Source organism: Erinaceus europaeus, chromosome 15 (genome assembly GCF_950295315.1).
Source record: "Erinaceus europaeus chromosome 15, mEriEur2.1, whole genome shotgun sequence".
In the NCBI taxonomy this organism is placed as follows: Eukaryota; Metazoa; Chordata; class Mammalia; order Eulipotyphla; family Erinaceidae; genus Erinaceus; species Erinaceus europaeus.
Genome location: NC_080176.1, coordinates 46,235,518 through 46,263,157, shown reverse-complemented (window position 1 = coordinate 46,263,157; position 27,640 = coordinate 46,235,518). Strand labels below are relative to the sequence as shown.

At 40.3% G+C, this 27,640-nt stretch overlaps 1 protein-coding gene across 1 annotated transcript in view; it reads right to left on the bottom strand.

Moving 5' to 3' along the window:
* Positions 1-5,177: 5,177 nt before the first annotated feature.
* RNF125 (ring finger protein 125) overlaps positions 5,178-27,640 on the bottom strand; it is a 47,233-nt gene continuing 24,770 nt past the window's right edge. The window contains exons 2-5 of the mRNA XM_060173672.1: positions 16,295-16,448; positions 9,886-9,980; positions 7,401-7,491; positions 5,178-5,351 (exon numbers count right to left, since the gene is read on the bottom strand). Coding sequence (XP_060029655.1) covers positions 5,193-5,351; positions 7,401-7,491; positions 9,886-9,980; positions 16,295-16,448 — 499 coding nt within the window. The 3' untranslated portion in view covers positions 5,178-5,192. The remainder of the gene's footprint in view (positions 5,352-7,400; positions 7,492-9,885; positions 9,981-16,294; positions 16,449-27,640) is intronic.

Below are 27,640 nucleotides of genomic sequence, written 5' to 3'. Positions count from 1 at the left end.
GAAAGGCAGCTCAGAAGCTCTTCTCAGTGTGCTGAAGGCCGGGTTTGAACTGGATTGTTTGTGACAAAACAGACACACTTCCAGGTGAGCCATTTTGCTGATCTTAAAATAAAACGATTAAGATCCCTACTCTCTGAAAGCCAAAAAGAAAGGAGGAAGGCAGGAGAAAAGGAAGGAAACGTGAAATCTTGATTAGTAAACCATTCTAAAACATAATATCAAACAAAACTCAAAGAAAAGTTTTTTTTTAATTTTTTAAATTATCTTTATTTACTTATTGGATAGAGACAGCCAGAAATAGAGAGAGAAGGGGGAGATAGAGAGGGAGACCTGTAGCACTGCTTCACCGCTTGCAAAGCTTTCCTTCATAAGGGGATCAGGGGCTTGAACTAAGATCCTTGAGCATGTGCACTCAACCAGGTGCGCCACCAACTCACCCTTTAATTTTTTTTTTAAACTTTTTTTATTTTTATTTATTTATTCCCTTTTGTTGCCCTTGTTGTTTTATTGCTGTAGTTATTATTGATGTCGTTGTTGTTGGATAGGACAGAGAGAAATGGAGAGAGGAGGGGAAGACAGAGAGGGGGAGAGAAAGACAGACACCTGCAGACCTGCTTCACCGCCTGTGAAGGGACCTGCCTGCAGGTGGGGAGCCGGGGGCTCGAACCGGGATCCTGACGCCAGTCCTTGAGCTTAGCGCCACCTGCGCTTAACCCGCTGTGCTACAGCCCGACTCCCTTAATTTTTTTTTTTTTTTTATCAGTACACAGCTCAGCTCTGGTTTATGGTGGCACCAGGGATTGAATTTAGGATCTGGGAGCCTCAGGCTTTAAGGTTTTTTTCTGCATAACCATAATGCTATCTCCCCTACTCCAAAGAGAAATCTTTAAGCAGCAGAGTAGAAGTCAGGGTCTTACTGCTAGCTCATTACTAGGCAATTTACTACTTTTGAACTTCAGGTATTTCATAGCTCAGTCAGGATAATAATACTCACTTCTCAGACGTTACTACAGGAAATACTTTCCATAAGATGCCTAGCATAGTACTTGGTAGCTTTGGGGAATACGTAAACAAAACAAAGAACTAGGGGCCAGGTGGTGGCGCACCTGGTTAAGCGCACACGGTACAGTGCACAAGGACCCAGGTTTGAGCCCCCGGCTCTCACCTGCAGGGGGAAAGCTTTTCGAGTGGTGAAGCAGTGGTGCAGGTGTCTCTCTGTCTCTCTATCACCCCTTCCCTCTTGGTTTCTGGCTGTCTCTATCCAATAAATAAGTAAAAGTAATAAAAAAAAAAAGAAAGAAAAGAGAAGGAGAGAAAAGAAAAGAAAAGAAAAGAAAAGAAAAGAAAAGAAAAGAAAAAGAGACTCAACCTCAATTTGGCTTCCTTACTCAAGTATATGGTTTTACACAGTTAGAAACTTCTCCTTGAGTGGCTCCCTCCAGACCAGTCTAGTATCATACTCCTATCTGAAAAGATCTCGACAGCGAACTGAACATGAACTGCTGTAAGAAGCATGGAATCACTGGGTTTTATAATGAACTTTTCCCCCCATTAGTTTCATTACTGGGGCTCAGTATTTGCAGAACTTTACTATTCCTGTTGGCTTTTTTTTTTTTTTTTCCTTTCCTCTAGATAGTGGGTAAGAGACAAGAGAATAGAGAGAAGAGAGGCAGAGAAGAGAGACACTGCAAAACCACTCGACTGCTCATGAAGCCCTCCTCTCCACACTCCAACCCCCACAACTGCTTTTATGTGGTTTGGGGCTCAAGGTAATGGGTGAGTTCTAGCAGGTGAACAACCTGCTGATCTCCTAGAATAAACATCTTATGGGGGGACAAGTGGTGGCACACCTGGTTGAGCACACATGTTACAATGTGCAAGGACCTGGGTTTAAGCCCCAGTCCCCACCTATGGGGGGGAAGCTTCACTAGTGGTGAGGCAGAGCTGTAGGTGTCTCTCTCTGTCTCTCTTTCTCTATTTCCCCTTCCTCTCAATTTCTGGCTGTCTCTATGCAATAATTAAATAAAGATTAAAGAAATTTAAAAATCTTATAGGACTAAGAAAAAGGGACTCAGGGCCCAACACATTACTTTTATCATTTGAGTTTTTGTTTGTTTTCTGCTTTTTTGTTGTTGTTTTTTGTTTCTCTTCTTTTTCTTTCTTTTTGTTTATATTTTTGTTTATTTATTAATGAGATGGATAGGAGAAGAAAGAAAGAATCAGATATCACTCTGGTACATGTACTACCAGGGATTGAACACAGGACTTCATGCTTGAGAGTCTAGCACTTTATCGACTGCACCACCTCCTGGACCCAACTTTTACATGGCAATACCTCGATCAAAGTGAAGTAAAGGCTATTGTAATGTCTTGCTTGTTAGTCTTATTTATGACACAAAGAAATAGTTCTATGTATGAAATATATTCATAACATGTCTAACTTTTCTTCCATCTAAGAAAATTATGGGAGAGGGAGGTTAAGTGTGTTAAAACATAAAACCCCCTGCACCAATTAATTAATGAAAGCCACCATTTTCACTGCAAATATATGCAGCAAGAATCAGAATACAGCTGGGCTGGCTCTGTGGAGAGGCTGCACTTTTACCTTTTGATGCTATGTGAAGAAACAAGAGTACGATAACCTGAGACATGACACTTACCAGCCACTAAATATGCAAAAGGACAACCATCTTGTGATGTCAAAACTCCATTTCTTAGAATGGGTTAAAGGAGGCAGATTAAGGGAACTAAATTATCTTGCTTGTTTTAATCCATAAATGATAGTGAGTCAGAAGACATGCTGTCTAGCTATAACGGCATTGTAAAAATTCCTAAAATAGGAGGTTGGGTGGTAGCGCAGTAGGTTAAGTGCACATGGTGTGAAGCGCAAAGACCTTAGTGAGGATTGCGGTTTGAGCCCCCCGGCTCCCCACCTGCAGTCGGGGGTCACTTCATGAGCGGTGAAGCAGGTCTGCAGGTGGCTTTCTCTCCCTCTTTTTGTCTCCCCTCCTCTCTCAATTTCTCTCTGTCCCTATCCAACAGCAACAATAGCTATGACAACACTAATAATGGCACCAACAAGGGTAACAACAAAATGCGAAAAATAGCCTCCAGGAGCAATGGATTCATAGTGCAGGCACTGAGTCCCCGGAATAACCCTGGAGGCAAAAAAAAAAAAATCCCCAAATAAGTTATTGTAACATCCCCTGAGATAACGAAGGACTTCAATTGGCATGAGAATGGTGTGCAGACACTTATGAAAGGGAGGTAAGAAACTGTTCGGTAAGCCATCACTTCTCCAACAACATGGTTTGGAAGAGAAAAAAATAAAAACACTTTTTAAATTGCCTACTGAATCATGAAAAGCAAAACTCAACACCACGATGGAGTCTCAAGCAGTTTTCTCACAACCATCTGAGGGTTATTTCCAGGTTCTAATCGTCCCTAGTCCTAAATCATCAATTTGATTCTTTATGGGGAGCTGGACAGACAGCTCACCAGTTAGGATATGTGCACTGAATGAATGAAACCTCAATTCAAGTCCTTCTATCACCTGGGAAATGTTATGGCAACAGAGAAGGCTGTGGTGGTGCTTTGTGTGGTATGGCTCCCTTTCTACCCACCTCCTCTCTGAATAAAAAGGAAAAAAGTTATCAGGGGTGGTGGAAGCATTCATGGGCAAGGTTCCAGTACCATAATAAACCAGTAAGTAGGCGTAAGGTAGATAGCATAATGGTTATGCAAACAGACTCTCATGCCTGAGGCGCCAAAGTCCCAGGTTCAATCCCCCATACCACCACCATAAGCCAGAGCTGAACAGTGGTCTGGTTAAAAAAATAAAAAATAAATAAATAAATAAACCAATAAGTAAAATTTAGAACTTGCAAAGAGAGTAAATACAAAATACTAAGAGTTTTCAACAGATGATCAACTTATTTTCTTCCTCTTCTGTATCTATAGAAGATGATGGATAGTAACTAAACATTGTGGTAGTTATTTCACAATGGATAAACCATTATACTACACACTTTAATCTTACACAGAGCTGTCATTTATATCTCAATAAAACTTCAAGAAAAATTCCTGATTATAATGAGATTGGCTAGGAGATATTAGTTTTGACAGATAGGTAGTGGGTAACAGAATTCATTATACTATTCTACTTCTCTGTGTGTTTAAAATTACTTGTGCTTCAGACGGTAGCGCAAGGACCGGCATAAGGATCCTGGTTCGAGCCCCCGGTTCCCTACCTGCAGGGGAGTCACTTCACAGGCAGTGAAGCAGGTCTGCAGGTGTCTGTCTTTCTCTCCCCCTCTGTCTTCTCCTCCTCTCTCCATTTCTCTCTGTCCTATCCAACAATGACGACATCAATAACAACAACAATAATAACTACAACAACAATAAAAACAAGGGCAACAAAAGAGAAAATAAGTAAATATTTAAAAATTTTCTTCACAATCAATTTTTAAATGAATTAATTAGTTTTCATTTATTCATTAATTTTTACCAGAGCACTGCTCAGCTCTTGTTTGTTTTTTTAAATTTTTATTTATAAAAAGAAAAACACTACAATCAATTTTTTTAAGTTAAAGAAGTTCAACAAACACATCTTTGTGTTTAATAAAACTCAACAGAAAAATAAGGGTCATGTACTATATTATAATGATAACATCAAATGTATCAACAGCTATTCAATAGAATGAAAGAAATGGCTAGAGAACAAACTGAGTCATTTTTCTACTGATGGGATTTCATCTTGCCTATACAGTTTCAAATTCAAAAATCCCTATTAATGTGTATATGGAAAGGACAGAGTAGACATTTAAAAATGCTTGACAGAACTTAGACTGGATTTGGTGTATTGCACCAAAGTAAAGGATTCTGGGGTGGGAGAAGGTGTTCAGGTCCTGGAACACGAATGTTATGTGCAAAACCAAAAAATGTTTACACACGTACCAACTACTGTATTTTAGTGTCAACTATAAACCATTACTCCACCCAATAAAGGAAAAAAATGGCTTGCAAGTGAAATCTGATTATATAATGACATAAAAGACACATGTTTAAGGCAATTGCTTTATATTTGCAAATTTATAAAACACTATTTTTATGATTTACTTCTCAAGGCTGATGCTTGACTTCATTAGATTTTTCACCTTTAATTTTACTCATTTGGATTAACAAAGACAAGTTTAATCCAAACAGCATAAAAGCATAACGTAAAAGTAAGAAAGCATACTTACTAAGAAGTCATCATAAAACAAAGTGTGACTGACTTGCAGGTGTCTTATTAAACTGCCATTGAAGCTGCTTGGGTTCTCACTGGGAAGTAATCGGCAAAGTGGGCAGAACTGGAAGCAAACAAGAACAAGAGTTTAAGAACTAATTTAAAACAAACTTCATGTTTTTCACCTATAAAGGCGAAAAAGTTAACTTAAGAAACCAAATTTCAGCATCATGTATTTACTCGCCAACTTTAGTTTTTTGTTTTAAAATAATTTTTAATATGTAGATTTTAAAATAACGAATGGCATTATTTATAGTGTTTGCCTTTGGAGGGCTATCTTTTTTTTTTTTTTAAGATTTTCTTTATTTATTCATGAGAACTGATAGGAGAGAGAGAGAGAGAGAGAGGGAGTAAGAAGAGAAAAAGAACCAGACATCACTCTGTTACACTTGCTGCCGAGGATTGAACTGATATGGGGAAAAGAGGGAGATCCTAAAAAGATTTGCTTCGGCAATGGAAAAAGGTCACTGAAGCTGGAAATAACAGATAACAGGGGAAATGGTGGGAGGTTTATAGAGATAAATTGAGTCTACTCCTATTCAAAAAGCATCTATTTGAGTACCTACTAAGGTTTCTGTCAATTCCAGGTTAAGAACCAGATGTACATAAATTACTAAACCCTAATCCAATGATGGAAAAAAGTCGTTTAGTGTAGGAAGAAGATACAAAAAAAAAAAGCAAGTCGTTTTTATTTTCAGTTTGATATTAATAGGGAACTGGGGGGGGGGGGGACTCAGTTTTTGTGTGCATAAAATTTGAGTGATTAAAAAAGACCTACCAGAAAGATATTACAAAATATTGGGGGACATTCTATGCTACTCCAAACATGTCTTTTGTTTCTTAAATTGGAGGTTTTATCAGCAGAAAAAAAACTAAACAAAAGAAGAAAAAAGATTTATACTTTGAGACTGATTACTACTCAACTACTTATGTGTTCAATATACTGTCTCTTACAGTGTCAATCTCCCAGCATCACCTCATCCTTTATTATTTGTCTCTACATGATGCTTCCAAGTCCTATTTTACCATCTTAATATTTTTTGAGGCTTTGATCACAGCTAATTTTCAGGATTTGAATTCATCTTGTACATTTAAATCTTTTTGACTATTCAGATTTCCAACTATTAGGAGCAATCTCTATGTATCTTATGACTAAGAGTGCTAAATTGTAATAGCTCTTGAAATTATACTTCTAAAGTGCATTTCAGCATCTAGGGTAGTGACTCAGTTAACGAGAGCTTTTTTTTGCAAGCCTGATGCCCCAGGTTCAATCTCCAAGCTTCCCCCCTGCAAGCAGGGGGCTTGAGCCTAGGACCTTCACATGGTAGCATGTGTGCTCAACCAAGTGTGATACCACCCAATTTCTGAATTATATCTTTAATGTGGGACATGATCATCATTAGTATATTAAATTTAAGAATTAACTGTGTATCACTTATTTATTTTTTTTATTTGATAGAACAGAGAGAAATTGAGAGGGGAGGAGTAGATAGAGATGAAAGAGAGAGGGGTAGAGAGAGAGAGATCTGCAGATGTCTCTTCACTGCTTGTGAAGCTTCCTCCTTGCAGGTGAGGACTAGGAGCTTGAACCCGGGTCCTTGCACAAGGTGATGTGTATACTCAAAGGGGTACATCACCCCCTCACTCCTACTAACTGTGTCGTTTTTCTTCTTTTTTTTAAATTTCTTTATTGATGGATTAATGTTTTACATTCGACAGTAAATACAATAGTTTGTACATGCATAACATTTCTCAGTTTTCCATATAACAATACAGCCCCCACTAGGTCCTCTGTCATCCCTTTTAGACCTGTATTCTCCCCCCAACCACCCCAGAGTCTTTTACTTTGGTGCAATACTCGTTTTTATTTTCTTAGTTGATTATACCCATGGCTCTCTATGAAATAATGTCATCTAATTTCATAAATGAAAGGGTAACTGGATATTAGTAATTCTTGCCAGTTTCAATACAGCACTTTCATATATTGTGAAAAATTATAAAAATACTATAGCTCTGAAATGATTTATTGCTTATCAGTAGAAGCTTATTTAATGAACTCTCCAATGTATTGAGTTTAGATACTGCAGAAATATGCAGAAAGAAAAATCCTTACCACAGGTCTTCTTTCTGATCTGTGATGTGTAATACAATGATCCAGTAAGCTGTCTTCATCCAATTCCTTCTGACAAAATGGACACGCACATCTGGAAATTGCATAGAATTCAAGAGTACTAAAACTGTTGGCACTTTTCTCTTTTTAAAAATTTTTATTTTAAGTTTATTTATTATTGGATAGAGAGAAATTGATAAGGGAGGGGGAGAGAGAGAAGGAGAAAGACAGAGAGACACCAACGACTCTACTTCACCACTTGTGAAGTTTTCTCCTACAGGTGAGGACCAGGGGCTTGAACCTGGGTCCCTTGTGCACTGTATGTGTGTGCTTAACCAGGTACACCACTGCCTCGCCCCCCTGCATTGTATTTCTACTGGACTCTATAATGCCTAAATTCTTTTTTTTTTCCATTTTATTAATTCTCATTCCAGCACATGTCCCTTTAATATTTAGTGCTATGAAGTATGGTATACCGCCCAAAAACTTTATGTCCCAATACATTATGGTTTACACTATGACAAGTATTTATAGGATTAAGCTGAACTAGCCATGTTTTTTTATAGAACACTGCTTTTTTTCTTGCATTGATGATTACAACATATACCACTATTAATGATACTTGTATCTGCTGCTGCTAAAATTCTTAGGCACATGCAACCAGGGAGCTGGTACGGTGGATTAAGTCTCGGGCTCTCAAGTAAAATAGCAAAACAGAGAAGCCAGAGCCCCACTCTGCTACATGAAGTTCTGTGGGTGGACCCTGGAGCCTCAGATTCCAGCACTCTATGAGTTGAGTCATTTCTCTAGCCACAATTTATTATTACTTAATTCTAAGTTGTAGGTGAAACTAGGATTTAAATTATACTTCATACATTTTACATTTTTCATGAAGTCTATCAACCTTGTAATAAAATTCAAATGTCCACAACACATTTTTAATACTTTTAATTAGTCCTTGTGGCCAATCAACAACAAACCATACTTGATGCTAAGCAGTCACTTAAAATTTATGATGTCACAGTATAAAGTAAATGCTATAATATTGGGTGTGCTTGTGGCAAACTCTAGAAAAACAAAAAGGAATGAGCCACTTCTTTAAACTTTAAGATTGAAAATTTTAAGTTATATTTTGAGTACATTTTCTTAAACAGAACTAAGATTTTCCTTCAAGGAAGAGGCAAAAACTACACTTCTTCTGAATACCACTACTGGATAAATAGTGGTATTTATTTAAATACCACTACTGGCTTGTTATGAACAGATGTAAGGGCCTCAATGTTATCCAACTGTGCATAAGAACAACAAAATTATTCCCTTGTTTCTACAGTAGAAATCTCAAACTTTGTAATATTCTGGCCATCCAGCTAATAATCACCCTTCTCTTAAAAAAATAATCAAGAGGCTGTGCAGTGGCACCTGGTTAAGCACACATAGTATGAAGTTCAAGGAATTGTGCAAGGATCCTGGTTCGACACCCACCACCCCACCCCACCCCCGCAGGGGGATGCTTAATGAATAGGTCTGCAGGTGTCTCTCTCCCTCTCTATCTCCCCCTCCTTTCTCAATTTCTCTCTGTCCTATTCAATAAAATGGAAAAAAAATGGTGGCCAGGAGCAGTGAATTTGTAGGGCTGACACCAAGCCCCAATGATAACCCTGAAGGGGAGGAGAGGGGAGGGGAGGGGAGGGGAGGGGAGGGGAGGGGAGGGGAGGGGAGGGGAGGGAAGGGAAGGGAAGGGAAGGGAAGGGAAGGGAAGGGAAGGGAAGGGAAGGGAAGGGAAGGGAAGGGAAGGGAAGGGAAGGGAAGGGAAGGGAAGGGAAGGGAAGGGAAGGGAAGGGAAGGGAAGGGAAGGGAAGGGAAAAGAAGAGATTGATCAATATCCTCCACTACACCCACAAGTTACTTTGACCATTCCTCCAGTCTCATCTAAGATTATAAGCTCTTCCTTCTTAGAATGTATAGCTAAACATTGCTTCCTACATTAGAAAGCAAAAACAAAAACTCCAGCAAAACAGGAGGGAAGGTGCTGTGTAGTGGTGCAGGAAGTGTAAAGATAAATAACATTCTAACCTTGTAACTATAGTCTGCTGTAGGAATCAATTAATCATTAAACAGGGGTTAGCAGAAATTGAACAGTTCTGCATTCTAATTTTGGATCTTCCTTAATACAGATTTGTCTGAGGAAGTTTCCCTGATTTCTTTAGCAATCGGTTGGTTCTCTAACAGCCCCTCACACCACCCTCCCCACCCCCACCCCCACGCTCCCACCACTCCCACACCTGGCCAAGTTTTTAAAGCACACAGAAAAAAATTCCTTGGAGACTGTTGTTAGTAACACATCATTATCAATAGTAGGTATTTGGTTAAGGGTATAAACATAACTCCAGAGATTTTCAAGATAAAAATGTTAACCTTTCCATCACATTATATACATTTTTATAGCCAGGTAAAACTTAACATTCAACTCCATTGTACTGAAACAGACCTTGTGGCTGTCTCCCTGAGTTCTTGCAGTGGTCCGTATTTCTCAATGTACTTTTGACAAGTTCTTATGTGTGCCCTCATCTCACTGAGGCAAACCTATATGAAAGCAGATCAAAATCAGCTCACTGTTGAAAAGGGGCTCAGTCAAGTGAGTGCAGCATTATGCGATTGCTTTTACTGTTTCAAATGAAGCCATAGTATAAAATCAGTGCATTAAAAGGATGCATTCATCATGACAGTGCTAGCAAAGCAAATACATTATTTTTTAAAAGAAGCAACACAATTTCTTTAATAACAGAATTAAGAGTTCAGTTCTTGAATTTGGTTCCTTTAGAAAGCAGTGTTTTTTTTTTTTTTTTTTTAAGGTGAAAAGATGTGTATTGACTCAAATTTACTTTTCTGGATATCATTACTTAAAACTAGTGATGGAAAGGGAGAAATAACAAGAAGGAAGGGAAAAAAAAGAAACAGAAACAGAAAGTAAAACAAAGAGAGAGAATGAAGAGTTAATGGGTGGACTGTAGAGATGTTCACACTGAGTCAAAAGAAACCCCAAGTCTCAGGGAGACGTATAAATGCTGTGGTTTATAGTATATCCTGGAGTATCACATGAATTCACAGCACACAGCATACTTAATGGCTCCATTAAGAGCAAACATAAAAGACAAGCTCTGGCAGTCCATTTCTATCGAGGCAGAATAAAGAGTCCTTGTTCCTTCAGATATACGTCCCAAGATCTTAACCATGAGGAGTCTGTTGCTCACTAACTCAGTGTTTCAGTAGAAACTCTGGTAAGATTTTGCGTTAAGGGAAGCTTTGCAAGGCTGTGGCAGGGTGCCTGACCTACCCTGCCTGCTTCATTCTGACCACGATTGGGGAAATTAAACCCTAAACATGAAAGTTCCTGTATCAAGAAAACAGTTGTAATTCTTTAGCAAATGACAGACATAAAAGCAAGTAGAAAATGGTAAGAAAACATCTTTGTGGAGGTAGATAGCATAATGGTTACGCAAACAGACTCTCATGCCTGAAGCTCCATAGTCCCAGGTTCAGCTCCCCACACCCCCATACCACCAAGCCAGAGCTGAACTGGTTAAAAAAAATCTTGGGGAGTTGGACGGTAGTGCAGCGGGTTAAGCATACAGTGGCCCAAAGAGCAAGAACGGGTGTTAAGGATCACAGTTCCAGCACCAGGATCCCCACTTGCATGGGAGTCACTTCACAAGTGGTGAAGCAGGTCTGCAGGTCTTTCTCTCCCCCCCTCTGTCTTCCCCTCCTCTCTCCATTTCCCTCTGTCCTATCCAACAATGGCGATATCATCATCAACAACAATAATAATCACTACAACAATTAAAAAAAAAAAAGGAAACATCTTTGCTTTACAAACATCAATTTAAAGGATACAAAGACTAGGACTATTCAAGAAAGTCCCCACAGGGGAAAAAAAAGAAAAAAGAAAGAAAACTGTTTTAAAACAGACCAGTTTGCAACCTTTAACATCCAACTTTGCACTTTAGTGGTCTCTCACTTCTTAACTACTTTTCTTAAAAAAATTATTAATTATCATTTATCATTAGAAAGATAAGAGGAGAGACAAAGAACCAGACATCACATGTGCTGCCGGGGTTAAACTCAGGACCTCAGGCTTGAAAGTCCAATGCTTTATCCACTGCACCACCTCCCAGACCACCTTCTTGACTATTCTTGATGAAAATTTCTTCTCCATATTCCTTGATCAACAAACAAAAACATTCCTTATATAGTGAATAATTAGGAGACCATGTATTGACAAGGGAATTGATAACTTCATATATGTCTGCTCTAGACATGAGATTTCTAAGACTTTGGAAGAGATAGTATAAGAAACAGATCAGTAGTTGTCTTTCAATTCCATATCTACTTCACTCAACATAATCACCTTTAAGTTAATTCATTTTAATTGGGTTATTTTTATGGTGTTGAACTATATATATATATATGTATTTATTATTTGTTTATTTATCCCCTTTTGTTGACCTTATTGTTTTATTGTTGTAGTTATTGTTGTCCTCGTTGTTGGATAGGACAGAGGAAAAATGGAGAGAGGAGGGGAAGACAGAGAGGGGGAGAGAAAGACAGACACCTGCAGACCTGCTTGACCACCTGCGAAGTGACTCCCCTGCAGGTGGGGGCCCGGAACTGGAACTGGGATCCTTACTGCTGGTCCTTGCTCTTTGCACCACTTGCACTTAACTCGCTGTGCTACTGTCCGACTCCCTGAACTATATTTCTTTATAGAAGTCTGATATCAACATCTTGTCAGGTGTACAGTACACAAATATCTTCTCCCAATTGCTGAGTTGACTTTCATGGTTATGGAATCTTCTTTTGTTGATAAATTGTGCCATGTGTCAACAACTGCATTGTATACCATTAACCTACAAATAAAATGATGTTAAAAAATAAAATAAATAAAATAAACAGATCACTTTGCTTATTCTGCAGGTGCTTACAACCTAATGGAGGAAAAGAAAAGATGCATAGATAAATAAGAATCTTGTTGGGGACTGTGATATTAAGACCACATCTCATTGGAAGGAGATCTGATCTCAACTCTGAAGAAATGGCACTAAATCTACAGTAGGAATAACATAAAAAGGAAGAGATATATGTAACACCTCAAAGGGAAACCAAAATACTTGTGAATAATCAAAAATGGGAGGTTAAAAAAAAGGAAGGGGAATTCCACCCAGGATAACTGAGAAAAAGTTCCTCTTTCTGACAGACCAAACAGGAGAGCGGGAGGGGGAGACAGATGAAGAAATAGATAACAGAACAGTATGATGAGTTTGATTTTACACATGTAGAATGTTTTTATTATGATCGAAACATCTGGGAGGCCAGGCTGTAGCACAGTGGGTTAAGCATACATGGCACAAAGCTCAAGGACCAGCGTAAGGATCCTGGTTCCAGCCCCCAACTCCCCACCTGCAGGAGGATCGCTTCACAGGCAGTGAAGCAGGTCTGCAGGTCTTTCTCTATCCCTCTGTCTTCCCCTCCTCTCTCAACTTCTCTCTGTCCTATCCAACAACATCAATGGCAACAATAACAACAAGGGTGACAAAATGGGAAAAATGGCTTCCAGAACCAGTGGATTCGTAGTGCAGGCACTAAGTCCCAGAGATAACACTGGAGGCATGAAATAGGAAGGAAGGAAGGAAGGAAGGAAGGAAGGAAGGAAGGAAGGAAGGAAGGAAGGAAGGAGGGAAAGGAGAGATGGAGGGAGGAAGGAAGGAAGGATCGAAGAAAGATCAGGAAACAAAAAGGTGAGAAATAATCTGTAATGAGTGTATGAAACTGTTGGTTTTGAGCACTCACTGTTTTCCACGCAGTGCTAAAGGCCATATATGTCCTATCATTTTAATTTCACAACCATCCTATGGTATCAATATCTTTTTATCATTTTACGAAGTGGTCAAGAAGAATTCAAGACCACTAACTTGCCCCAAATCACAAAGTGAAATAATATCTGATCTCAGGATGTCTGATTCCAAAGGTTATCCATAAGTTCTGTAATCAGGCAGTGGTGGATAGATTACTGAGTCTTAAATAAATAATAGTTAAAAACCACATGGGCATTTACTATGTGCTAGACACTTTGAAAACACTGGCTACAAACTTTTTTTTTTTTTTAGATTTTATTTCTTTACGGGAAAAAGAGGAGAGAGAGCCAGACGTCACTCTGGTACATGTGTTGCCAGGGACTGAACTCCGGATTCTCATGCTTGAGAATCCAATGCTTTATCCACTGCTCCACCTCCCAGACCACTACACTTTTTTTTTTCTTTAATTTTTGAGAGAGATTCAGACACACACACACACACTCACAAACACCAGAGTACTGCTCAGCTCTGGCTTATGGTGGTGCGGGGGACTGAACCTGGGACTTAGGAGCCTCAGGTATCGTCTCTTTGCGTAACCATTGTGCTATCTCCTTCCACTACACAACTTTTAATACAAGTAGACACAGTCCTTATTTTCATGGAACATAACTCGGGTGGGTTATGTAGGCATAAATGACACTGATTTTTTTTTTAAATCACAAAAGAATAACTAAAATGACAAGTGCTATAAAGATAAAAAGTACCCGTGCTGAGGGAAACATTATGGGCTGTACTTAACATAACAATCAGTTCTTAGTGAAGCAGATAAGGAGGTGAAAGTGAGCTACTGGGTGGTCTCATTCATATGTAGAACATAAGTAATTAAAACACAGGAACTTGCAAAAAAAAAAAAAAGTGGTCAGACTGCTTTTAAGCCTCTATGAAAACTATGGTGATTATGAGGGAAGGCAGAACTTTGGTGGTGGGTGCAATATGAAACTATACCCCTGTAACCTTATAATCCATTATTAAATCACTAATAAAAATTGTAACAAATATAAAAAATAGACAGGAAAGGTTCACTAAAGAATTCTAAGTCCGGGAGGCCAGACGGTAGTGCAGTGGGCTAAGCGGACATGCGAAAAGCGCAAGGACCAGCGCAAGGATCCCGGTTTGAGTCCCGAGTCCCCCACCTGAAGTGGAGTTGCTTCACAAGCGGTGAAGCAGGTCTGCAGGTGCCTATCTTTCTCTCCCCCTTTGTCTTCCCCTCCTCTTTCGATTTCTCTCTGTTCTATCCAACAACAACGACAACAACAACAACAATAACTACACCACTAAAACAAGGGCAACAAAAAGGAATAAATAAATATTTTTTAAAATCTTTAAAAAAAACTCTTAAAAAGAAAAAAATAATAGTCAAACCATATCTGTGACCTTGGAAGAACTACTGTGGTTTCCCATGGAGGGAATTGGGACACAGAAATCTGGTGGTGGGAATGGTGTGCAGTTCTACTCCTATTACCTAATGGTTATTATTGTTATTTTTTGCCTCCAGGGTTATTGCTGGGGCTCGGTGCCTGCACCACTAATCTACTGCTCCTGGCAGCCATTTTTTCCCTTTTGTTACCCTAGTTGTTTTTATCGTTGCTGTGATTATTATTATTGTTGCTATTGATGTCGTTGTTGTTGTTGTATAGGACAGAGAGAAATGGAGAGAGGAGGGGAAGACAGAGAGGGCGAGAGAAAGATAGACACTTACAGACCTGCTTTACCGCCTGTGAAGTGACTCCCCTGCAGGTGGGGGAGCCGGGGGCTTGAACCAGGATCCTTATGCCGGTCCTTGTGTTTTGTGCCACCTGCGCTTAACCCACTGCGCTACCGCCCGAGCCCCTGTTTTTTAAGTCAATTTAAATCACTTAATACTATTTTTTTTAAAGCCTGACAGGTTTCTGGCATGAAAAAGTAAATGTGTTTAGATGAGGTGCAAATTCAGAGAAGAATCCAGTTAAGTTTTAGCTGTTATTTAAGAGAGGATGTTCAGATATACCAATCTAGTGATCAAAAGAGAATATATTCTCAGAACTTAGAATTCTTTTTAATTTTTTAAAATTATCTTTATTTATTTATTGGATAGAGATACCCAGAAATTGAGAGGAAGGGGGGGATAAGAGGCAGAGAAACACCTGCTTTACCACTTGTGAAGCTTTCCCTTGCAGATGGGGGCCAAGGGTTTGAACCTAGATCCTAGGGCACTGTAACATGTGCACTCAACCAGGTAAGACACCGCCCTTGCAGGTGGGGAACCGAGGAATCGAACCAGGATCCTTACGCCGGTCCTTGCACTTTGCACCATGTGCGATTAACCAGCTGTGCTACCGCCTGACTCATTATTTCTATATCTATCTATATATATTTATATTTTTGCCCATATTTTCTCTGGTCCTGCCTTCTCTTCCTTTCTAAGTCACACCTACACCTATTACTACTTTTGAGTGTTTTCCTTTTTTTTTTCTCTTCTCTCTCAGGGTCCTGATGGAACTAGATGAGGATCAGAGCCCTCTGGTCATCTTCCCTTAACATTTTCTCCCCCTCTAGGAGTTTGGACCAAAATTCTTTATGGGGTGCAGAAAGTAGGAGATTTGGCTTCTGTAAATTGTTTCTCCACTGGACATTAGCATTGGCAAGTCAATCCATACCCCCAGCTTGCTTCTATCTTTTAGACAGAGGAGAACTTATGTTACTGGATTTGCTAATAAAGTGATTTATCGGTGAGGTGTAATCAAGTGCAGGAATGGAGGTCATGGGAGTCATGGAAAGAAGAGTAAGTTGAAGCAGTCAATGAACGTATTTGAAAAATTGGGTGAAGGTAGAAGAAATCAAGTGACCATTTTACTATATTTATTTACTGTATTCTGAGTATGAAATTGGAGGAAAGGGGGAAAGCTGAGACAACAGTTTAGAAAGTCAACAGGAAGAGATGAAAGGCACAGGTGAAAAGCTTAGGTGCTTAATATACTCCACAACTGTGAGCAGGGACAGGCCACATACCAGAGTATTGCACTCAGCGCAGTTCTGGTACTCGGATTTCATTCTTTTGGCTACATCAGTTGCTGGAACTCCTTCTGAAGGAAGATATGTTCGGCAATAAGGACAGGTCCACTTATTGTTCTTTAGACTGGTGGCAATACAGGAACGGCAGAATCTACTCAGAAACAAAAAAGGAACACATCACTTTGCCTGACAGGCTTAGAAAAGCCAGCACTATGCATTTGCTTGTGTAAATCATATCTGACACTTTTTTTATATTTATTCCTTTTTGTTGCCCTTATTGTTTTATTGTTGTTGTTGTTGTTGGACAGGATAGGGAGAAACGGAGAGAGGAGGGGAAGACAGATAGGAGGAGAGAAAGATAGATACCTGCAGACCCACTTCACCACCTGTGAAGTGACTTCCCTGCAGGTGGGGAGCCTGGGGCTTGAACCGGGATCCTTGAGCTTTGCACCATGTGCACTTAATCCGCTGTGCTACCGCCCAGCTCCCCATATCTGACACTTTGAATACTGTGAATTATATTACCAAATTAAAGGTCTACTTGCATCCTACATGTGACTACAAATCTCTTATCTCCCCAGCAAAATCTTTTGGGGGGACATACATTCTCACCACAGGCACGGCAATTACTTAAACAGAAGAATGCCAAATGGTGAAATGGTTTTCCTACAGAGTCCAAAGTATACCTCCAAGGATATCTACTATGCTCTTTTTTTTGTTTGTTTGTTTAACCAGAGCACTACTCAGCTCTGGCTTATAGTGGTGTAGGGGATTGAATTTGAGACTTTGGAGCCTCAGGCATGAGAGTCTGTTTGCATAACCACTATGCTATCTACCTAGTCCTGTGCTCTTTGACCCTTTGCTGCCTAGTATATATCAGAAATATATATTGCTTATTTAGTGTATGTATATATGAAAATAGATCTATGTTCTGAAGTACTGTGTGTTAGGTAAGAGTGAGTTAAGGCAAAATCACCCAACCCATTATAACTCTTTAAAAATATTTTGCATTGCCATTATGCTATCTACTCCTGCCCCTTAAAAAATATTTTATTTCATATTATGTGTGCTTAACCCAGTGCACCACCAGTCAGCCCCCAAAATTATTTTATTTCATAAAAGAGAGGGTCCAGAGCACCAGGACTGAACTTAAATTCCCATGCATGCTAGTCCTATACTTTTTTTTATTTTACCAGAACACTGTTTAGCTCTGGCTTAGCACTGTTTAAGCCCTGGAAGCCACAGGCATGAGACTCTCTTTGCATGACCATTATGCTATCTACCCCTCCCCCCTCCCAGTCCTATAGTCTACTCACCTAATAGATGCCCATATTATAAACTTTTCTTTGCTTGTTTTTGCTATCAGGGTTTCACTATAGCTCCATGCCTGCATAATTCCATCACTCTGGGTAGAATCTTTTTTTTCTCTCCTTTGTCCAAATACAAGGGTGAGATACAAAGAGAGAAAGACAGAGAGGAGAGGTACTACAGCGCTGCTCTACTGGCCACGAAATTTCGCCCTGGGCCTGGTACTCCCACATGATGTTCTGGTACTCACGCCCAGGTCCTTACAGGTGGTAAAGCGTGAAATCTACCAGGTATGCTCTGACAGTCACTCATGATATAATTCTTTATAAAGTTATCCTCAGATATAGAAATTCATTTAGCTAAGATTAATCCTCTAAGTCAAGAAATATTCTATAATTTAAAGATGACTGCAAGAAAATATTAACAAAATCAAGAGTTAAGAGAAAAATCTTTTTTTTTTTTCCCTCCAGGGTATTGCTGGGCTCGGCGCCTGCACCATGAATCCACAGCTTCTGGAGGCCATTTTTCCCCCTTTTTGTTGCCCTTGTTGTAGCCTCGTTGTGGTTATCATTATTGCCATTGTTGATGTTGTTTGTTGTTGGATAGGACAGAGAGAAATGGAGAGAGGAAGGGAAGACAGAGAGGGGGAGAGAAAGATAGACACCTGTAGACCTGCTTCACCGCCTGTGAAGCGACTCCCCTGCAGGTGGTGGTGGGGGGCTTGAACTGGGATCCCCACGCTGGTCCCTGCACTTTGCGCCACATGCGCTTAACCCACTGCACCACCGCCCGACCCCCCCCAACAGAAAAATCTTAACCCATTACGTACAGGTACAGGTAGTTGCTAAATACATATGGAGGGAACAATGAACATTTAGATAGATCATATACAGACTGTGAAGATAGCTCAGTATTGGGCTGGTGAGACAGCATAATGGTTATGCAAAAGACTTTCATGCCTGAGGCTCTGAGGTCTCCGGTTCAATTCCCAGTACCTGGATAAGCCAGAGTTGAGCAGTGGTCTGGTGTTCAACACACAAAAAAACACCTCAGTATTAGAGGACTTCCATGCCTAAAGCCCCTGAGTTCCCAGGTTCAATCACTGGCACCACTCCATGCTAGAGCTAGCTTGCTCAGAGCTCTAAGATCACCACTCTCTCCCCTGCTATGTAGTGGTGCAGCGGGTTAGGTGCACATGGTGCAAAGCATAAAGATCAGCTCAAGGATTCCAGTTCAAGCCCCCAAGTCCCCACCTGCAGGGGGGTCACCTCACAAGCAGTGAAGCAGGTCTGCAGGTGTCTATCTTTCTCTCCCCCCTCTGTCTTCCCCATCTCTCTTGATTTATCTCTGTAAAATCAAACAACAATGACAGCAATAAGAACAACAACAACAATGATAAACAACAAGGGCAATAAAATGGAAAAAATAGCCTCCAGGAGCAGTGGATTCATAGTGTAGGCACCAAGCTCCAGGCATAACCCTGGTGGCAAAAAAAAAAGAAAAGAAAAATCACTCTCATGAAAGGAAAGATCTAAAACAAACTACTATTATTTTTTAAAATGGGTTAAACATTAGATGATCTTAAACTACTCGTTATAGAATATCTTTGAGCTAGTCTGTCTGTAAAGTTAAAAAAATTAGGAAATAGCTCAACCTGGTAGGGTACACTCCTTACTGTTTCAGGAAACCCCCATTCTAATATTGACACCATATGTGAATACCACTGCCCCAGAGGGAAGCCCCACAGGTAGTGGAATAGTGCTGTGGCCCCTCTCATTCCATCCCCTGCCCCTTCCCCTAACCCCTTCCCCTTTCCTTCCCTTTTCATCTCTCTTTCTTTTCTATTTCCCTTCTGGTTTCTACTGAGATAATAAAAATAATGAAACATGAGTCCAGGAAGTATGGAATCATGCATGTATGAGATCTTACTGCCATAAATAAGTAAATATTTAAGGATATATTACTGAGTTAGACAGACTTACAGACAGACAGACAGAAAAGGAACAAACCAGAGCATCACTCTAGCATATTCAGGGACTGAAGCTGGGGTCTCATACATACAGAACCGGCACATTATCCACTGAGGCACCCCTCCAGTCACTAAGCTTTGATTTATTATGGCTGAGACTCAGTGCCTGCATGACAAATCCACTACAGCTGATGGTCATTTCTATTTTCCCCTTTATTTATTGAAAAGAGAAATTAAGAGGGGAGGGAGAGAGAGAGGAGATCGAAAGAGAGATACCTGCAGCACTGTTACACCAATTGTGAAGCTTTCCTTGGGGACTAGTTCCTTGTATACTGAGTATGCTACCACCTGGTTCCCACTTAAAAAAAAAATCAAACTCTCCACAGAAAAAAGTTCATTTACTGTAGGTATACAGTGCCATAAAATTGCATAAACTGCACTCCCAATATTAACCATCAGTGATTCTTAAAAGCTTGTTTGGAGGTTGTAGCAGAGGAGCACAGCTACTCATACACCCTCCACCGAAGGCCAGTCCGTCTCTTTTTGGGGAAGGCCATCCTCTTCGACCAAGCATGCAGCTTCGGGAGGGACGCACATGGAGTGGTGAGGGAGGATGAGGACACCGGCCTAGCCAGCCAGATCAGCCAAATCAACCCTGGCGGTCAATGGGGTGACAGATGCCGCAGCAAGATCGCCCTAACATCTGCCATCAGTGATTCTTAAAAATGCTTTTTCTCCATCTATATTATAAGCACTTAGAGGAAGCTAGTACTTATATTGTCCTTGAGACATTAAAAAAATTTTAATTACCTTTATTCATATTTATTTATTGGATAGAGACGGCCAGAAATCAAAAGGGAAGTGGGAAATAGAGAAGGAAAGCAACAGAGAAACACCACTCGAAAAGCTTTCCTCCTGCAGATGGGGACCAGGGACTTGAACCAGTTTCCTTTCAAGTTGTAAACATGTGCACTCAACCAAGTGCACCACCACCTGGTCCCATCCCTGAGACATTTACTTGATGTTTATGACTGCCTATGAGCTATTATCCTATTATACCCCTTCCCCACATCCTTCCCCCCCCCCAACTGCATCTTGATTTGGCTCTGCAGAAACTATCTTACACTTTATACAGTCTATCAGGCCTGAACCAAGGTGTCCACAATCACCTGCTCAAGGGTAGGTTCCTGCCATTGTGTTTCCAGTTACGTTGTTATTTGGTAGATTTTTTTTTTTTAATGTAATTTCCAACTCCCTACACTAGTGTTTTTTTAACATGTTTTTTAAAAAAGTATACATAAAAGCCCTTAAGAAAAAATTTTTAAAATCATTTAAATACTAAGAAACTGAGGCTAGATTATCTGGGACCCTAGTTAAGGAATCCTTGGATTTCCACACAAATATGATGGGCTTAGACCTCTAATGGATCCTTCTCTCTACCACCACTGGTCATTTCCATCAGGAATGGTATCTTTTGGACCCTCCTAGGACCTTATCCTCACCATAAAGCAGTGACTGTCGGGATAGCTCCAGTCTCCAAAGGGAGGTTGGAGGTATCTTGCCCTTCCACTCGAGAAAAACTAGTCCTGAAATAGGTGCAGCCTGCAAAGTTCCCAGCTGTGACCATGAACTGTAAGCACAGGCCAATAGGGACTTAGAGGTTACACAGGCTATGGTACTAAATATAAATATAAACATAAATATATATATGTGTGTGTGTGTGTGTGTGTGTGTGTGTGTGTGTCCTGAGTCAGGCAGATGGAGATAGTTAATTTTGTCCACAGAATTTTTTTTCAGGAACAGGAGCTACTAATCCAACTTTCTAGTCCTTTTCTCTACTCTGACACCATTCTTTCAGACAATATTCTTATCCAACTCCAAGTTAGCTATCAAACTCAAGCAAAACTACCATAATTGTGTGTCCCCAGGAACATGCCTAAAATGGACTTCTTAGCTGTCTTCTAATCTCATCTGTTCTAATACTACTTTTTGGTTCCTGTTAATTAACTGTTTTGTCTCGACTTAGGTCATCCACCTTCCAGACACCAAGTTACAGATGCTACCATGATTCCATCCTTACTTCTTTGGGCAGGTGACCTTACCAATGTGTCTTGGACCCTCGCATCTCCAGAGCTCTGGTCCACTAGAGAAAGATAGAAACAGGCTGGGGAGTATGGATTGACCTTTCAAGGCACATGTTCTGCAGAGAAGCAATTACAGAAACCAGAACTCCTACCTTCTGCACCCCATTGACAACCTGGATCCATATTCCCAATGGGGGAGCAGTGACAGAATGAAGATGAGAGGGCTCTGAACTCCAGCTCCATCAGCACCCAGAGAAAGAGAAAGAAAAGGAGAGGGACATACAGAGGTAGTAATGGTGTTGTGAGTGATTTGGAGGGGAAGAGAGGATCGAATCAGGAAAAAAGGGGGACAATTATGTATAAATGTGAACAGATAGTTGTAGAGATGATGGTTGGCCCATGGCTACAACCTTAGGGGAACTGTGGTGTATTGCAGTGGGGAGACTGAAGATTCAGAACTCTGGTGGTGGGAATGGTGTGGACTTAAACCCCTGTTGACATGTAATTTTGTAAAATAAAAAAAAAGTAATAAAGAGTTAAATAGTAATGTAAAGAAACTGAGGTTAGAGATTAAGTGACTTCTACAATGTAACATCTATAAAATTATCTTTGATTGACCTTAAGATAGGATATTTATGACGCTGGTCCATACACTTTCCACCATGTGCATTTAACCCACTGTGCCACCTCCCGGCTCCCAGATAGGATATTTCTGACCTAAACTTTAGTAACATTTCTTTCATCAGCTTTCCCAATTACAGTAACATTTTTGGAATGAAAAGACTTAAGATCTCTGTTCTATTTTTTACTTCTCTTAAGTGATTGTAAGTTTAAAGGCAGGTTATGTGTGTCCCTGGCATTTCTTTTGAGTCCCTTAAAGTTAGTTCAAGTGTAGACTTGAAAGGCATTTACTGCATAAAGTCCAAACGCTCAATTCATAGGTAAGGTTTTTAACACAACACCTATTCACTCAGACAAGAATTCCTTGCCTATTTAATTGAGGAGCAGGAAAATAACACTTTTCTTTTTCACAACTGAAAGTCTTCTCCCTTTCTTTACAACTTACTTGAGTTTTAAGTCAACACAAATAGAAGACTGGTATTGGTGAAAAGCGCTGGGCCAGTTACTAATATACATTATCTTGTTTAGCTCCCACAGCCTAAAGTGTTGTTCTGTTTTCCCCTCACTTGACTGACAGCCAACTGAAGTTGAAGAGATGAAACTGCTTGCTGAGATCGTAGTGCTTTGATCTGCCAAACAGTTTCAGTAGGGGTTCAAAATTTGTAATTATTTTTATTTTTATTTATTTACTTATATATTTTTGCCTTATTTATTATTGCTGGGGCTTGGTGCTGGCACTGCCAATCCACTGCTCTTATAGGCATCCCCCCCATTTTTGTTGCCCTTGTTGCTCTTGCTGTTGTTATTATTGTTATTGTTGTTATTGATGTCATTATTATTGGTTAGGACAGAGAGAAATGAAGATAGGAGGGGAAGACAGAGAGGGGGAGAGAAAGACAATTGCAGACCTGCCTCACCACTTGTGAAGCGGCCCCCCTGCAGGTGGGGAGCCTGGAGCTCGAACCTCAATCCTCACGCTGGTCTTTGTGCTTAGCACCATTTGGGCTTAACCTGATGTACTACCACCCAACTCCCTGTAATTCTTTTTAAGCCATTCAGTTCTTTCCAGTCCAGCGGCAAGCAGAAACAGCGAAATTAAAAGATAGTGAAATGTACCTATATAAACCAATAGGCCATGCATTTCTATTTATTTATTTATTTAGCGATATAGCTCTTAAGTGATGGAGCTCTTAAGTAGCTGTGCTTCTAAGAGATGGAGCTCTTAAGTGATGGAGCTCTTAAGTGGCTGTGCTTCTAAGAGATGGAGCTCTTAAGTGATGGGATTTCATAAGTAAAGGAGCTCTTGAGCTCTTAAGTGTCTGAGCTCTTAAGTGACTTGCTTTTAAGTGGTAGAGCTCTTAAGTGACTATGCTCTTAGGTGATGGAGCTTTTAAGTGGCTGTGCTCTTAATTGATGGAACTCCTAAGTAAAGGAGCTCTTGAGCTCTTAAGTGACTGAGCTCTTAAGTGCTATATCTCTTATGTGACTTGCTTTTAAGTGATATAGCTCTTAAGTGACTTGCTTTTAAGTGACCATGTTCTTAAGTGATGGAGCTCTTAAGTGACTTCTTTTCAGTGATATAGAGCTTAAGTTATGGAGCTCTTAAGTAAGTGACGGAGCTCTTAAGTGAATGAAGCTTTTCAGTGATACAGCTCTTAAGTGATGGGGCTCTTTTTTTTTTTTTTTTTTTAAAGGAAACATTGACTAAACCATAGGATAAGAGGGGTACAACTTCACACAATTCCCACCACCAGAACTCTGTATCCCATCCTCTCCTCTGATAGCTTTCCTATTCTTTAACCCTCTGGGAGTATGGACCCAAGGTCATTGTGGGATGCAGAAGGTGGAAGGTCTGGCTTCTGTAATTGCTTCTCAGCTGAACATGGGCGTTGACAGGTCAATCCATATGCCCAGCCTGTCTTTCTCTTTCCCTAGTGGGGAAGGGCTCTGGGGAAGCAGAGCTCCAGGACATTGGTGAGGTTGTCTATCCAGGGTAGTCTGGTTGGCATCATGATAACATCTGGAACCTGGTGGTTGAAAAGAGATAACATACAAAACCAAACAAATTGTTGACCAATCATGGACCTAAAGGCTGGAATAGTGCAGATGAAGAATTGGGGGGGGGGGGGAATCTATGTTTTGTAGATAACTAGTAGGCATATTTTAGTTATATTCCAAAGGACCTGTGGCTATACTAGTGGGGTTTTTGTTGTTGTTGTTGTTTGTTTTCTTTTGTTTTGTTTTTGCCTGACCCTGAAATCTGATATTCAGGTGGGTCCTGATTATTTTTTTTAATTTTTTTTAATTTAAAAAAGGAGACATTAACAAAACCATAGGTTAAGAGGGGTATAACTCCACACAATTCCCACCACCAGATCTCTGTGTCTCATCCCCTCCCCTGATAGCTTTCCTATTCTTTATCTCTCTGGGAGTATGGACCCAACGTCATTGTGGGATGCATAAAGTGGAAGGTCTGGCTTCTGTAATTGCTTTGATACTGAACATGGGCATTGACAGGTTGATCCATACTCCCAGCCTGGCTCTCTCTTTTGCTAGTGGGGCTGGGTTCTGGGGAAGCAGAGCTCCAGGGCACATTGATGGGGCTGTCTATCCAATCCTAATTGTTGTCTGGGGAGATGATATCATGGCTGGCAGAAGGACCAGAAAGCTAGATCAGGGAAGAGAGTAGCTCCCAAATATGGGAAAGGTGTATAAATATTGTTGACTATAAACCCCATCGATTTGATCTGATCTGGGGCCAACATTCAGTTTAGGAGCTTATGTGACCTCTGCATCCCTGTAGATCTGAGCTCACATTCTGTGGTCATAAGTAGGAACATTCCAAGCTGCCCCAATATCAGGACCCATCTTCCTCAGGTGTAGCATAGAGTATATTGTCCAGCCTCCCTTTGGAGGATGGAACATTCTCTACCATTGTTGATCCAAGTTGAGGGAAAGGTCCTATGGGGGCCCACAAAGGGGTCTATTGTGTTGTTCCTGATAGAAATGACCAGTAACAATGGAGAGAGGAGATGGAGCTATTTTTTTAAAATAACTTTTATTTTATTTTATTTTCCCTTTTGTTGCTCTTGTTGTTTTATTGTTGTAGTTATTATTGCTCTTGTTATTGATGTTGCCATTGTTGGATAGGACAGAGAGAAATGGAGAGAGGAGGGGAAGACAGAGATGGGGACTCTCCCCCTCACTCATCCCAGAGTTGTTTACTTTGGTGCAGTACACCAACTCCAGTTCAGATTCTACTTGTGTTTTCCTCTTCTGATCTTGTTTTTCAACTTCTGCCTGAGAGTGAGATCATCCCATATTCATCCTTCTGTTTCTGACTTATTTCACTTATTTCACTTAACATGATTTCCATGATTTCTTCAAGCTCCATCCAAGATGGATTAAAAATGGTGAAATCACTGTTTTTAATAGCTGAGCAGTATTCCATTGTGTATATATACCACAACTTGCTCAACCACTCATCTGTTGGACACTTAGGCTACTTCCAGGTTTTGGCTATTACAAATTGTGCTGCTGTGAACATAGGTATACACAAATCTTTCTGGGTGGGTGTGTAGGACTCCTTAGGATATATCCCCAGGAGAGGAATTGCAGGATCATAGGGTAGGTCCACTTCTAGCCTTCTGAGAGTTCTCCAGACTGCTCTCTACAGGACCAATTGACATTCCCACCAGCAGTGCAGGAGGGTTCCTTTGACCCCACAACCTCTCCAGCATTTGCTGCTGTTACCTTCTCTGATGTATGACATTCTTACAGCAATGAAGTGGCATCTCACTGTTTGTGGGATTATGTGAAAACACGGGAGAGCATAGGGGAACTCCCCCATCCTTGAAATGGAGGTCTGAAAAGACACCCCCACCTGTCAGTCTCTCCCTTTCAGGGATAGAACTTGTTGGGAATCTCTTTTCCTGACTCAGCTTCCCCTTATCAGCCTCCCAGGATTCACAGAGGCCTGCAACTTCTAACACTTAACTCATTCCTCTGATGCAAACCAAACTGTTGCCTGCTTGAATACTCCTCACACTGCCTTGCCAGTAACATAACAATGAGATTTCCACACACCCCACTTCCCGGTTCTTTCATCATCATGGCTTACATCAATACTCTGCCATTCTCTGCTTTATCTTACTCTGCTGTTTTAACAACCATGTCCTTCCTAACACCTTTGATAATTAACATTTCTTGCCTCATGGAAACTAATTGTTTTGACCTTTTTGTATCTCATCAATTCCAGTCATTCCTTAGCTCTCCCCACCATAGGGGCACTGACCCTTTGAAAACCTGTGATTACTGACATATGTGAAAAAATGTTCTTTGTCCCACCTTGCTATATAAGCCTTGTCCTTCTCAGAATAAAATTGGAAGTTCATACCTGAATTTCTCCTGGCACTTCTTTCTGCATCACGCGACCACTAGGATGGGTGATGAGAAGGCCAGTGGTTTACCTCTGTTATGAGGCCACTCACGTGAGCACCAGCAATTGTTGTCTCTATTTGCATTTCTCTGACAATCAAAGACTTGGCCTTTTGGATCTCTTTTGTGGTGAATATTCTGTCCATGCCCCCCCCCCCATTTTTGGATGGGGTTGTTTTCTTGTTGTTGAGTTTGGCAAGCTCTTTATATATTTTGGTTATTAGCCTCTTGTCTGATATATGGTATGTAAAGATCTTCTCCCATTCTGGGAGGGGTCTCTTGGTTTGGGTAGTGGTTTCTTTTGCTGTGCAGAAGCTTTTTAATTTGATGTAGTCCCACAGGTTTATACTTGCCTTAGTCTTCTTTGTGATTGGATTCATTTCATTGAAGATGTCTTTAAAATTTATGTGGAAAATAGTTCTTCCAATATTTTCCTCTAAGTATGTGATAGTTTCTGGTCTAACATCCAGGTCCTTGATCCACTTGGAATTTACTTTTGTGTTTGGTAAAATATAATGGTTCAGTTTCATTCTTCTGCATGTTTCAACCCATTTTTTTCAACACCATTTGTTGAAGAGACTCACCTTTTCGCATTTAATAGTCTGGACAACTTTGTCAAAGAATAGGTTTCTATAGGTGTGTGTGGGGCATGCATTTCTGTTGTTATTTTGTAAACACTTTGCACATGTTTTTGTAACTACAGTTTACAAGTGCAACAACAGAAATATCTAGCAGATATGCATGAAAAGTAGTACAACTTGAGGTATTTTGCATGTGTGGCTCTTGGTCTCACAAATTTGAGATTCCATTGCTCCAGGACAGACCTTTTCATGATTTTAGTTTTAGGAAAAGAAAGAGAAAGAGGTAGAGGTCCATAAAGATCGAGTTATCACAACATCGCTCCACCGTCCATGTACAACTTCC